At 38.9% G+C, this 13,606-nt stretch overlaps 1 protein-coding gene across 1 annotated transcript in view; it reads left to right on the top strand.

Annotated features, from left to right (window-relative positions):
- The window catches only part of Muc16 (mucin 16, cell surface associated), a 197,758-nt gene that overhangs the window by 137,825 nt on the left and 46,327 nt on the right, over positions 1-13,606 (top strand). Inside the window, 15 exon segments of the mRNA XM_037208222.1 lie at positions 813-848; positions 2,522-2,587; positions 2,983-3,104; positions 3,201-3,259; positions 3,388-3,560; positions 4,692-4,727; positions 7,238-7,303; positions 8,252-8,373; positions 8,469-8,527; positions 8,654-8,826; positions 9,884-9,919; positions 11,299-11,364; positions 12,289-12,410; positions 12,507-12,565; positions 12,688-12,860. Of these exon segments, the coding sequence (XP_037064117.1) occupies positions 813-848; positions 2,522-2,587; positions 2,983-3,104; positions 3,201-3,259; positions 3,388-3,560; positions 4,692-4,727; positions 7,238-7,303; positions 8,252-8,373; positions 8,469-8,527; positions 8,654-8,826; positions 9,884-9,919; positions 11,299-11,364; positions 12,289-12,410; positions 12,507-12,565; positions 12,688-12,860 (1,368 nt within the window).

The following is a 13,606-nucleotide window of genomic DNA, read 5'->3' on the forward strand; positions in this document are numbered from 1 at the left end:
TTATAAGGAGCTGCCCACAGTTAAGGCAGATCTTTTAATCACAGCCTAATCTAGAAATTCTCTGAGAGACATGCCCAGAAGTTTGTCTCCTAGGTGATTCTAAGACCAGTAAAACTGATAATCAGCATTAACTATTACACACACTTATGGAAGAGAGGAGACAATGTGGACCCCCATTCTCTTATTTTAGCAAGAAGAAAAACGGAGGCAAAGAGAATGAAAGGAACAGGCTCCCCCTTTGACATTCTGGCTTACATTCATCCCTTCACTTCTGTCACAGAAGAAGCTTAGTTAGGATCTACCTTCATAAACTGTGCTGTTTAAATGCATCACTTTGTTGTCCAGTCAATATTTACCAAAATCTACTATAAATCAAATCTTAGCCCTGACACCAGGAACAAATAATTTTCATGTGTACCTTGTCTCATTGTAAATTTCAGTGCAGTAAAGATTGATTTGTTCATTATTATATGCTTCATTTGGAAATAGAGTATCACAGAGAGTAAGTGCTCAGTAACAACAATAGATAATAGAGGTACATTAAAAGGGAAGGCAATGGTGTGGATAACTGCATACATAGGAGTATATAAGCATAGATCTCTTGTTGTTCTCTTGCTATTGAGTAGTAAGGAGGAGTTAGATCTAATTGAAATAACAAGAAATTGTTCATGATGGCATTTAAGTCAGATATGGGCACATGAGTAGATTCCCAGTATACAAAAAAATGTATCATAATGGGGCCCCCATGTACCATGGCATGGTGTATGGGACCACTATGACCCTTCCACTTATGCATGACTTTTGTTTCCTAGGTTACAATGAACCTGGTCCAGATGTACCTCCGACAAGTATGTGCCTGTATTTTGGCCTATCTATGTCTTCTCATTCAGAAAGAAAGCATACCTCAGAACAAACCAGCCTCCCAAAAGAGGCTAAGGTCTTAGTAGATGAATAATGTTGAGTCCTTAGCCTCTTTTTTGGACCTTCATTCCTCACATTGGATTTCTGAACTTTTCATACTCCTCTGGGTTAAAGAAAGAAGTTTGAACAAGAGTTATAGGAGGGCAGAAGACCTATGGTGACTCTAGTTTATTTTTCCCATGAACAAAAGCTACTGGGGCCCCAGTAGGGACTTCATTCTCAGATTCTAAATTGTAACAGTTACTTAAGAGTCTTAGGGTAAAAAAATTCCTGCTGGGGGATGTCTTTCTGTATGCTGTGAATATGTGTTGTTCCAATTGGTTAGTAATGGACTGCTTTGGCCTATGGCAAGGCAGCTTACAGGCAGGCAGGAAATTCAGGACAGAGACAGGAAAAGGGGAGACACGAGAGAGGAGAGAAGCCATCATGCTGTCCAGGGAGCAGCATGTAATGGCACACAAGTAAAGTCACGAAACACATGGCAACATATAGATTAATAGAAATGGGCCGAGTTTAGTTGTAGGAGCTAGCTAGCAAGAAGCTTGAGCCATAGGCTATGGCCATACAGTTTGTAAATAATATTAAGCCTCTGAGTGATTATTTTATAAGAAGCTCCAGGATGCAGGTGGGAGAGATTCATCCTGACCGCAGAGTCAGGCAGGACCAGAAAAACCTTCAGGCTACAAATGCCTTTTTAAAATCAGTAACTGGTTTACCTATCTTTTCAGCTATCCATTATTTCATTTTCCCTAATCATTCCTCTTCTTTGATACTACATTTCTATTCACTCAACTATCTACACATTTTACTGCTCGCCTTTTTACAACCTTCTTATGCCTTCTGGTTTTTTCTTTCTATATTCATTCACCTACTTATCCATCCTTTACTTCTGTCCTTTGTTGTTTGTCCTTCATTTCTTTTATTTATTTGCCCATCCATACATACATCTTCACATCCATCTATATACTACAGATGCATAAATACAGATATATTTATCTATCCATGAACCATCTATCCATGAATCATCTATCCATGAATTCATCTATCCACCTACCCATGCATTTGTCAATCTATTCTCCCATATATCCACACACTTTCTTTTGTCCAAATGTCTGTGACACTCATTTTCTCTGTCTTGTTTTCACTATGCATCGATATGCCTCTCCAGCCACCCTGTGAACAACTTAACGACCCATCCATCCATCTTCCTATTTGTCCATTCATCCATCTACCTTCCTATCATACATACACACCCTGCATCTGCCTAGTTATCTACCTATGCTCATGCGCATTCTGCTTTGCTTCTACCTCCTCAAACTCTGTTTTTATTCTTTTTTAATTCTGATTTGACCTATCATTTATATGTTCTTTGCAATCGCCTCTTCTATTTTCTGTATTCATATACACCTGTGCGTTTGCTCAGCCTCTCTTACCACTCCCACTATCTTACTAATTCCATTCACAGGTTTTTCTCATTCCTCCACTCATGTGATTGCTCTTTCACTTATTCTTGTGGGTGATTTGTCTGACTTGGACCAATGCTAAAAGGGCTTCTCTATCAGGGCACTCTCTCCATGCCTGATGACAGCTTTTTCCACAGCTCCAGAACCAGCCACCACCATCTTGCCCTCCCCATCGACATCTCTACAGCCAGAGTCCAATACAGGTATCTGGGGACCCTTTTATTTCACTTGACAAGAACACCTTGCCCCATACCTCTAATAGTTGTCACATGAGAGCTAGGAAGCATGAGATGTGGAGAGCCCAGTACCAGGTTCATCATTACAAGCACAAAATCAGACTAGCAATTAAGTTAGATGCCTGCCCTCATAAAAACACCATGTTCATGAAATAAACAGATGATTACAGTACAATGAGAAGTCAGACGGAGACACAACTGGCATCATAGAGAGGAGGGCTTTATGGAGAAAATGCACATGTAAGTGTTGGGTAATCATAACAGACCATATGATAGAGAACATGATCTGATCAGAGCAGTATTCCAGCCTTGTCACAAGTAAACACTCAGTTGTAGGTATTTACCTTTCTGTCTTCCTCCAGCTATGTGGCACCACCTGGAAACCTTCACAATCAACTTCACCATCTCCAACCTTCCATATTCAACAGACATGATCAGTGGCTCAGCCATGTTCAACTCCACTGAGAATGTCCTACAGCACCTGGTAAGACCCTCTTTCCTAAACCCCCGCTGCTGAAATTCACTTCATCTGTATCCTCCACCCAACCATTTACTCTCTTTTTTCCTTTCTCATCCACAGCTTGGGCCCTTGTTCCAGAATAGCTCCTTTAACTCAAGTTGCAGACTGACCTCCCTCAGGTGATTCTACTTCCATACAATTGCCTGAGAATAACTATCACTTCTTTTGATCTTCTGCTGTTTCCCCTTCCTTGGGGCTTCCATCTACATTAGGACCTCCCTTGAATCTCTACACCTTTCTCTTTAAGTCCTGAGAAGAATGGGACATTCACAAGTGTGGTTACCATCTGCACCTACCAGCATGACTCTGCACATCCTGGAATGGATACACAGGATCTGTACTCAGAACTGAGCCACCTGAGCCATGGAGTCACCCAACTGGGAAACTACACACTGGAGAAGCATAGCCTCTATGTGAATGGTGAGCATGGTCTGTGGTTTGCTATGTGGTCTCCTCAGGCATCCTTTATTTTATCTATACTCTGAAATGTTCCTGGTGTTCTTTGTGTAGACCAGCTGTTTCTATACTCTTCATTTCTGTCCAAATAATCAAGCACACAAAAAAGCATAGAAGGGTAAGGTAGACTATCACATCATGGACAGTGTCAAGGAGGAGAGACATATAAATGCTGGTCTTCAGCTCACTATCCTTTTATTCATCCAGGAATCTAGGCCATAGGGCAGTGCTGTCCAGAGTTAATGTATGTCATCCCTCCTGGGCTGACCTAATCTATGAACTCCCTCAACATCATGCTCAGAGTTAGTCTCCTTGTTGATACTAAATTGTCAGATTGACCATTTATAGCAACCATTATACTCCATGGGGTGTGAAAGATGTTATCTTAGACCTTCATACTTTCCTTTTAACACAGAAAAATTAAGGCACTAGGAATGAAAGGGCCAGCATTTACTTCTAAGAAGTGAAGTTTGTAGCTTGTCTGAGTCTTGGTGTCCTGAGTTTATATTTCATCCTTTGGCCATTGAAGACCTATGCCTGGTTTCCCTCTCAAAAAATGCACAATTTATATGCCTAATTTTGTTGCTAAGTCAGCATTTACCAAGAATCTACTGAAAACCAGACCTTGTTCCTGGCACCAGAGATGAATAAGTTTCATGTTCACCTCATCTGAATGGAATCTATAATGAGTCGTATAGTGAGGCACAGCCTCACTATAATATTACTCAGCACAATATTCTTCAACTTTAAGTGGAATAAGATGCATAGCAAATGAACAATATTATATATTATATATGGGAATAGGTGGGTAGATAATGGCATAGATAAGAATATATCTTTAGATTTTGAGGTATGAACTTAAATCATATGAAAGACTCATTCTGGGAGCATGCTAGAGAGGTGGTAAGGAAGAGTTGGATCTAAATGAAGTATCAGGAAGTTTTTCCTCATGATAATATTTAAGTAAGATCCTAGAACATTAGTAGACACTTAATAAGTACTCACAAGAACATGTATCCATTTCCCACATAGATAACAGCATGATGTAGGAGACCATTCTGCATCTTGCACTTATACTTGACTTTTCTTTTCTAGGTTATAATGAACTTGGTCCAGACATACTTACTACAAGTAAGTATCAAACCACGCCAACTTGGTCTTGGTCAAGGCTTTGCTCCTCATTTACAAAGGAAGCTTGCCCCAAACACAAGCTAGTCTCCTGTGTGGAGTCAACGCCTTAGTAGCAGAAAAATGAGCCCTGGCCTGTTTTTTGCCCTTCAGCCCAAGCACTGGATTTCTGAATTCCCTATACTCCTTCAGGTTAGAGGAAACAATATGAATAAGTGATCATTACTTATAAAAAGGATCATGTCAGATAGTAATTTTTAATTTCTTCTTTTATTTTTGAGATTATAATATAATTACAATATCTTCCCCTTCACTTCCTTCCCTCCAAAACCACCTATAAACTTCCTTTCTCTCTTCAAATCCATGGCCTCTTTCTTTTCATTATTTGCTGTTACTTGCATAGATGTACATTTACATACAAATATGTTCCTAAATATAACCTGCACAGTCTGTATAATGCTACTTGTATCTATGTCTTCAGGACTGACTATTAGATATTGGATAATCAGTTGGTGTACTCTTTCCTAGGGAAGACTATTTTTCACACTCTCATCATTCCTTGGTTGCCTGTAGTTCCTTGGGTAGGGTTGAGACCTCATGGGCTTTTTCCTCATTCGCTTTGGCATGTCTATTGTTGTTGTCCTTGTTCAGCTTATGTTTATGCAGTCGTGCTGGTGAGACTTTATGAGGGTAGCTTCTGGCATTACTGGAATATATAGTTTCATACAAAACTCCCTAATACTCTGGCTCTTACAAACTTTCCCCTGACTCTCCTGCAATGTTTCTAGAGCCTTGGCTGCAAGAGTTGTTTTATAGATGTATCCAATGTCATTGGCACTCAGCTTCACCAATCTGCATTTTGATTGGTTGGGGTTACTGTAATGGTCTCTGTGTGCTGCAAAGAGAAGTTTTCTTGGTGAGGGGTAAGGACTACATTTTAAATGGCAATTATTTAATTTATGTCTACTATAACCCAAACTATTATAGTCTTAAACAGGGGCTTCATTGTCAAGTTATGTACTGTGACTGCTGTAGTTGTTGTTGATTTTACCTTTAGGATCTTTTGCTCTTTTGGGTGCCTGCCACCAAGCTCCCAAATACATACATGAACAGAGGCTTATTCTTACTTACTTACTTAAATGCCCAGCCTGAGCTTGGCTTATTTCTAGCTAACATTTCTTAAATTAGCCCATTTATCTTTTGTCTCTGGGTTTTACCTTTCTCTGTTTCCATATATTTCTATATCTTTTTTTTTTCCTTCTGGCTGTGTTGCTGGATGGCTGGTCCCTTCTTTTCTCAATCCTTCTTCTTGATCCTCCCCTCCCAGATTTCTCCTTCTATTTGTTTTTTTTGCCTGCAGCCCCACATATCCTTTCTCCTGCTGCTCAACTATTTATTAGACCATCAGATGTTTTAGACAGGCAAAGTAACATAGCTTCACAGAGCTAAACAAATGCAACATAAAAGAATGCAAGATATTTTTGCATCATTAAACAATATTAACAATATAAACAAATGTAACACATCTTAAAATAATATTCAACAACAGATTGCTACTTAAGTTGTTTTTGCTAACATACTACAGTTTCATTTTATGTCCCAATCACCTACCTTTTTCTGCAACTGTTCTTCCATTTTTATAATTAGTCCTAGGACACCTCATTTACATACAATCAATCTACTAATTTTCCTGATAATTTTGTTACTTACTTTTCATGTTCATTCTTCCTCTTTTCTGCCTTTGTTCATATTTCCATTCATTCTCAGTTATCAATCATGCATGCAATTGTAATAATGTCCTTTCCTTTTTCATGCATTTCTTCCATCCATCCATTTATCCATCAACCCACCAACTTATCCATGCATCTAACAACATATACATGTATACGTCTACTCACCTACCTACCTATCGATGAATTAAACCAATTAAATTCTCATCCACTCATCACTGTATGATATACTTATGTATACATATATCCACCTATTTAATTTTAGTTTATTTACTTGAATTTTTCTCCTTTGTTCTTTCCCCTATGTATCATCCACACATTCATGCATCCATCCTTATATACACCCACACACATATCCATTTATTCCTCCCCATATACCCACTCACTCACCTCATGCTTAACCCAGTCTGTCCATTCATCCGTGCATGCACCAACTCACCCATCCAAGCACAAATTCACCCACCTGTTCACTCATCCAATTATCATATTCATTCAATTATTAGTTCTAGTCTCCATAGCTCCCATTTCTCATGTTTTTATTCCTCTTGAAATATGTTTTGAGCCATTTGTCACTTTCTTATCTGGCTTCAAATTGATGAACTGCTCTCGATTTTCATTGTCTTGAATACATTTCATTCAGAAACTTAGTTCCCCCTCCGCTCAAACAGTCACTCTTGTTTATGGTCCATTTGTGAATGGTTAGTCTGGCTTGAACCACTTCTGTAAGAGCTTCCTTGACTGTATGTGGGCTCTGTTCATCACTGCTAACAGCCTTTTCCACAGCTCCTGAGCCAAGCACCACCATCCCGTCTTTTACACTGACATCTGTGCAGCCAGAATCCACCACAGGTATTTGGGGAAGCCTTTTCCTACATTTGATGAAAATCCCTGTCCCACACTTACACCTCCCGGCTGGCATGAGACCTGGGAAGCCATGATGTGAGGATCCAGTGCCAGTAGCATTATTACAGTAATAGAGATCAGACCAGCATTTCAGTCAGATGCCTGCCCTCATGCAGCTACCAGGCTTCTGAGATGAATAGACTAGGATAGTACAACGAGGGATTCTTGTGAAGTGAGAGTCACCTGACACAATATAAGTGTGTGGGGACCTTCTAGAGAAAGCTCCACCTGAACTGAATCTCCCAGGATGCATAAAAATAATAGACAAATTGTCGTGATTTTTTTGCTGTGAAGGAAGATAGGCTCAGTGGCCATCAAGAGCAAGTGAGTGGAGAAACTAGAGGAATTTGGTTTTCTTGAAGCATGAAGCTCAGCTTCCAGTGATAGCTCTCCATGTCCACCTCAGGACCCAAAAGGCCATAGTGTTAGGCACAGAATTGATAAGTAACTGAATCTGGGAATCATAAGAAACCACATTAAAGGAATCTTGAGTATCAAACCAAGAAACATGAACTTGAAACTGAAACCCCAAAGAGAGCCGTAGGTGGTAAGAGCACTGGGGGGTATCCTTGTGAGTTTTTCCTTTCCGCAATACCTTTCTTGTGTTCATCATAGAAAAATCCACTTATATGGAACACACAGTGAATCTTGTAGGGTAATAGTCTGTATATGAGAAGATAAGGCCTGATCTGTTATGGTAAAGGAGATAGCACATATGAAGATCATTCTGAATAGGGGATTGGTATGACATGGAGATGAGATGTTCATCTCTTACTTGGATGTGTACAATGACAGATGGTGGCAAACTGGGAGATATAACTTGATAAGTATAGGAATCTAGTGTAGTATCAGGCAAACTCTCAGTTATAGATATTTCTTTCTGTCTTCCTACAGCTGTGGAGCATCATCTGAAGACTTTCACAATCAATTTTACCATCTCTAATCTTCCATATTCAGAAGATATGAGCTATAGTTCAGTCATGTTCAATTCCACTGAGAGTGTTCTACAGCACTTGGTGAGACCCTCATCCTGGAACCTCCTTGTAGGACAAACTTCCTTTATATCCTGCATCCAACTCTTTTCTCTTTTTCATTTTTCCTTTCTCTGTAGCTTAGACCCTTGTTCCAGAATATATTCTTCAACTCAAGCTGCAGACTGACCTCCCTCAGGTGAGTCTACTTCCTTGTCATTTTCTAGGAATGACTAACCTATTTTGACCCTTCTGCTGTTTCTTCCTTCCCTGGGACTCTCACCCACATTAAGATATCTCTAGAGTGATATCTTACTCTTTTCAGACCTGAGAAGAATCAAAACTCCACTAGTGTAAATGTCATTTGCTCCTACCAACATGATTCTGCACATCCTGGGCTGCACACACAGGAGATATATTCAGAGCTGAGTCATCTGACCCATGGAGTCACTCAGCTGGGCAATTATACATTGGATGAAAACAGTCTCTATGTGAATGGTGAGCATTGTCTGTGTTTTCCTATGGGATGTCTTCAGCCACTCTTTATTTTCCTAGCCTTTTCAAAGTCAGTGATCTCTTTCTAGACCAGTTGCTTCTATGTTCTTAGATTCTTCTTCAAAGAAGTTGAGAAACACCAATAAATAGCATTTCATGAAAGTAGATATACCTGGCCATACTATGTCCCAAGTCAGGAAGAAGATGAGTATAAATACTGGTCTTCATCTCTCTTTCTATTTCTTTTATGGTTCAGGAGCTTTGTCCATATGATAGAGCTACCAAGAATTAGGATAGAGCTATGTACTTCATTTAAACTAATCCCAAGCCCCCTCACAGAATGCCCAGAGCTTTTTCTTCTTGGTGATTCTAGGTCTTGTCAGTTTACAATCAGTATTTACCACTGTGTAGCATGATGTTTACCAATTACTCTCATTTTAACATAGAGACAAACTAAAGCACATGTAGGTAAATGGACCTTCCAACTGTAACATAAATTTGTCTGGATATGAATTCTAATGTTTCATGTTTAAATCTGGTCCTTTAACTTGGCCATTGCAAGGACTCATGCAGGATTTTTCTATCTAATAACTTATATAATATAAATTCATCATTGCATTGTTCACTCAGCATTTTCCAAATATTCATTAAATGCAGACATTATGGTTGACACTAGGAACAAGTAAATTAAATTATATGCAGACTTTGTGTCAGTGTAAATTGTAGTGGAGCATGGAGTGCTTAGTTCAATTCTACATTCTTCAAGTAGAAATGCCACACCAAACATGACAACTTCCCAATAAATATGTATCAGATGAATATAGAGTGTAGAGAGTGGAAAGGTGATGGTATAAGTGGATGTATATAAATATGGGAGTGATACATGAAAATAAAGCATATGGACACACTTTGGGGAGCATAATTGAGATTGAGTAGGGAACAGTTAAATGAGTTGAAATGCCAAAACATTCTTCAGTCAGATCATAGAACATCAATAGATATTCAGTCCATGTATAAAGTGATACACATCTACACTTATTTATGTTTTTTGCTTTTCTAGGTTACAGTGGAACTGGTACAGAAGAATCAACCATGAGTAAGTATCAGCTTAGCCTGACTTGGGTCTTGATCCATGCTTTTCTCCTCATTTCTAAAGGAAGCTTGTCCTAAACAAAAGTCAGTCTCTGGAGAGTGGTCAAAGTCTCAGGGGAAAGAAGATGCAGAGCTGGTAGCTTCTTTTTGGGACTGAAGCCCTAGTGTTGGATTTCTGAATTTTCCTCAATCCTCTGAATAAGAAAAGGAAATTTGAACAATTGTTTCATATGGTGTTATTAAGCTAAATTAATTCAGAGACTGGTTTATATTACCTAAAACAAATGCTATTGAGGATGTAGTAGGGGCTTCATTGTTAAGTAGCAAATTTTGGTGTCTACTAAAGTGTTTGGATAAAATAGCCCACTCATTCAGGATCTCACTCATCTATCTTTCCAGCTGTCCATTCTTTCATTTGCTAGTTACTATTCCTCCAGAACCACATTTTTAGTCATCCATCCATTCATCCACTATCCTTTCCATTATACTGTATTTCTTCAATCATTCCTTCTCTAGTCATCTGTCTAGCCATTCATCCATCCACTGTTTATCCACCTACTCATACTTCTCTCCATTTGCTAGCTTGCCCTTTATTTCTTTGATATTTACCTATTTTATACACACCCACACACACACACACACACACACACACACATCTACCCAGTCATCCATCCATTATCCCCCTACATACCTATCCATTCATATACCCACCCACCATGCAACCACCCACCCATGAATTCAGTATCTAGACATATGTCAATTCATTCAACTATCTACCTACATTCTCTTAGCTATTGGTCTGCTTATCAATTCCTTTTCTCTTTCTTTCTTTGTGCATCTATCTAGCCATATGTACTGTATCCATTCATTCATCACCTATTCATTCATCCATCCATTCAGTCATCAACTCATCCATCTACCCACTTACTACCCGACCCACCCACCAATGTCTATCCACCCACCTATTCATTCACTTACTTACCCCAACAAAAATCTATCTATTCATGTACTTCCCCACCATCCATAATGTTCATTTATTTACATGTTATTTGTTCCCTCTTTCCTTCCTTCCATTTCTCCAGATACTTATTATTCTTCAATTTTGGGTTGACCCTTCATCTATCCATTCTTCTTTCTACTTATCTACTTATCAATTCAATTACTATCTTCCAATTAATTTATCCTCCTTTCTCAGTCTTTCTCCAGCAACCACTCTCATTATCTGAGTTAATTTTATTCACAGGCTTTTCCAACATTACTGCCCATTCACTCTTTTGTGTATTATCTACCTATGAATGGTTTGGTCTGCTTTGGACTACTGCTGCATGGGCTTCTCTAACTACCTGGGGATTTTCTCAACCCTGATGACATTCCTTTCCACAGATCTTGAATTGACCACTACCATACTACCTTCTCCATCAATATCTGTGCAAACAGAATCTACCACAGGTATCAAAGGACCTGTTTCTATCATTATAAGATACCCTGTCCCACAGTTCTGATTTCTATATGGGATCTTGACACAAGAATATGAAGAACCTAGTTCCATAGCCATCATTACAGACACAAAGATTATAGTAGCAATTCAACCAGTAGCCAAGCTTCATACAACCACGAGTACTGCAAGATGAACAGATCGTTGCAGTGCAGTGAGAAATTCAGTATGTGCAGCAGCTCACATAATACATAGAGGAAAGTGTTTTCTGGAGACAGTTCAATGTGATCTGAATCTTTCATGCTGAACAGGAGTGGTCCAGATAAATAGGTCATAAAGTGTTGCTGGAAATGATATCAACAACAAGGGCTCATTGACTTAGGAAAACATAGTATAATGGGATAAATGAGAGGAATTTGGCATCCAAGGAGCATAAAGTTCATTGCCTAATATAGCCTTTGATTTTTAGTTCAAAGCCCATAAAGACAGGATGGTAGGTCCAGATTGATGAATAACCAAAGCTAAAATGACATGAGAAACTAGATTGGAAAGGGCCTTGAATTACAAATTAAAACACTCAAACTGAACCCTGAAACTGTACAATGATCTGTGAGTTGTAGGAGTAAGAGGGCAGTCCCAGTTAGACTTTCTTTTCAGAACACTCTTCTAAAGTTCAGTGTAGAAAAAGTCCCTTAGACAGTATATCCTATGAGTCTGGTAGATAATGTGGATAAGAAGATATGATTATTATAGGAAATTACACATGAATTATGTTAGGGACATTCAGAAATGTGAATTAGTGGCACAGAGATGTGATATTAAGGTTGTGGGTATGGTGAGTATGATGATAAAATACAAGGAGGTATTACTTGATGAGTATAGGATTCCAGTCTGGTCCCAGACAAATTCATAGTTGTATCTCTTCCCAATTTGTTCAGCTGTGGGGCATCATATGAAGACTGTCACAGTGAGTTTCATCATTTCCAACCTTCCATATTCAGCAAGTATGAACAATGGCTCAGCTCTGTTCAATTCCACTGAGACTCTCCTGAAGAACCTGGTAAGACCCTCATTCCAGTAGCTTCCATTTGGATAAATCATATCATCTACTCTATCCAAATTTTATTTCCATTATTTTCCTTGCTTTTCTCCCCAGTTGGAAGCCTTGCTCCATAATGTTTTTTTCAACTCAAGTTGCACACTAGATTCCCTCAGGTGAGTCCACTTTCTGCCCATTTGCCAAATATCTATTATTGCCCCCCCACTTGCTCCTTCCTCTTTCTGTTTCCTATCTGCATTATACCTTTTCTAAAATCTCTATACTCCTTGCCTTCTAGGGCTGAGAAGAATGGAACAGCCACTGGTGTGGATGCTATCTGCACCTACCACCATGACCCTTCACTTCCTGGGATGGATACCCAGGGATTGTACTCAAAACTGAGCAACATGACACATGGAATAACCCATCTGAGCAACTATACACTGGACAAAGAGAGTCTATATGTCAATGGTAAGCATAAACTGTGGTTTGTTGTGGAGGAAGTTGAGGCATCCTTTATTTTTTTTTTCTACCTCTATCAATAGTATTGATAGTATTGTCTAGACCAGTTTGGTCTATCTTCTTAGAATTTTGTTCCAAAAATTTAAGAAGCACACATGAATATACTGGCAAGGAGGTATGGATGTATGGTCATATTGTATACAAAACTGGTAAGTAGAAGGGTATGAATATGTTTGCTGAGCTTCCTTTCTAACTCTTCTTAGATCCAAGAATAGATCCCAAAGATAATGGAACCCATATTTATTTATGCTTATTCTTTCCATCCTAACTAACAAGATATAGAAACTTGATTGCAAATGTGTCCAGAGAATTTAAGTTCAATGACTCTATGTCTTGTCAATTGCCAAGCTACTTTAGCTATCAAACCCTATGAAGTGGACAAGAAGGTATAATGTATCTACATTACTCTGAATTTAAAAAAGAAAGCAAACAAACCACAGAGCTACAAAGGGACTTGCCCTACCTACACTGAGTTTTGTCCAATCAAAATGCTGACATGCAACTTTTTATACCCAATCTGTTACATCAAGCCATTGCAAGGATTTATGTACAATTTCCAGCCTCTTTTCATTTTCTATTCCACATTTACTATAAACCATACTGTAACTAGAGTTTTCCTGCCTTGCCCACAGTCAGGACAAATCTTTGTCAACCGCCAGTCCCACAGCCACTCAGACCCAACCAAGTAAACACAG

This window comes from Peromyscus leucopus, chromosome 7 (assembly GCF_004664715.2).
Source record: "Peromyscus leucopus breed LL Stock chromosome 7, UCI_PerLeu_2.1, whole genome shotgun sequence".
Classification (NCBI taxonomy): Eukaryota; Metazoa; Chordata; class Mammalia; order Rodentia; family Cricetidae; genus Peromyscus; species Peromyscus leucopus.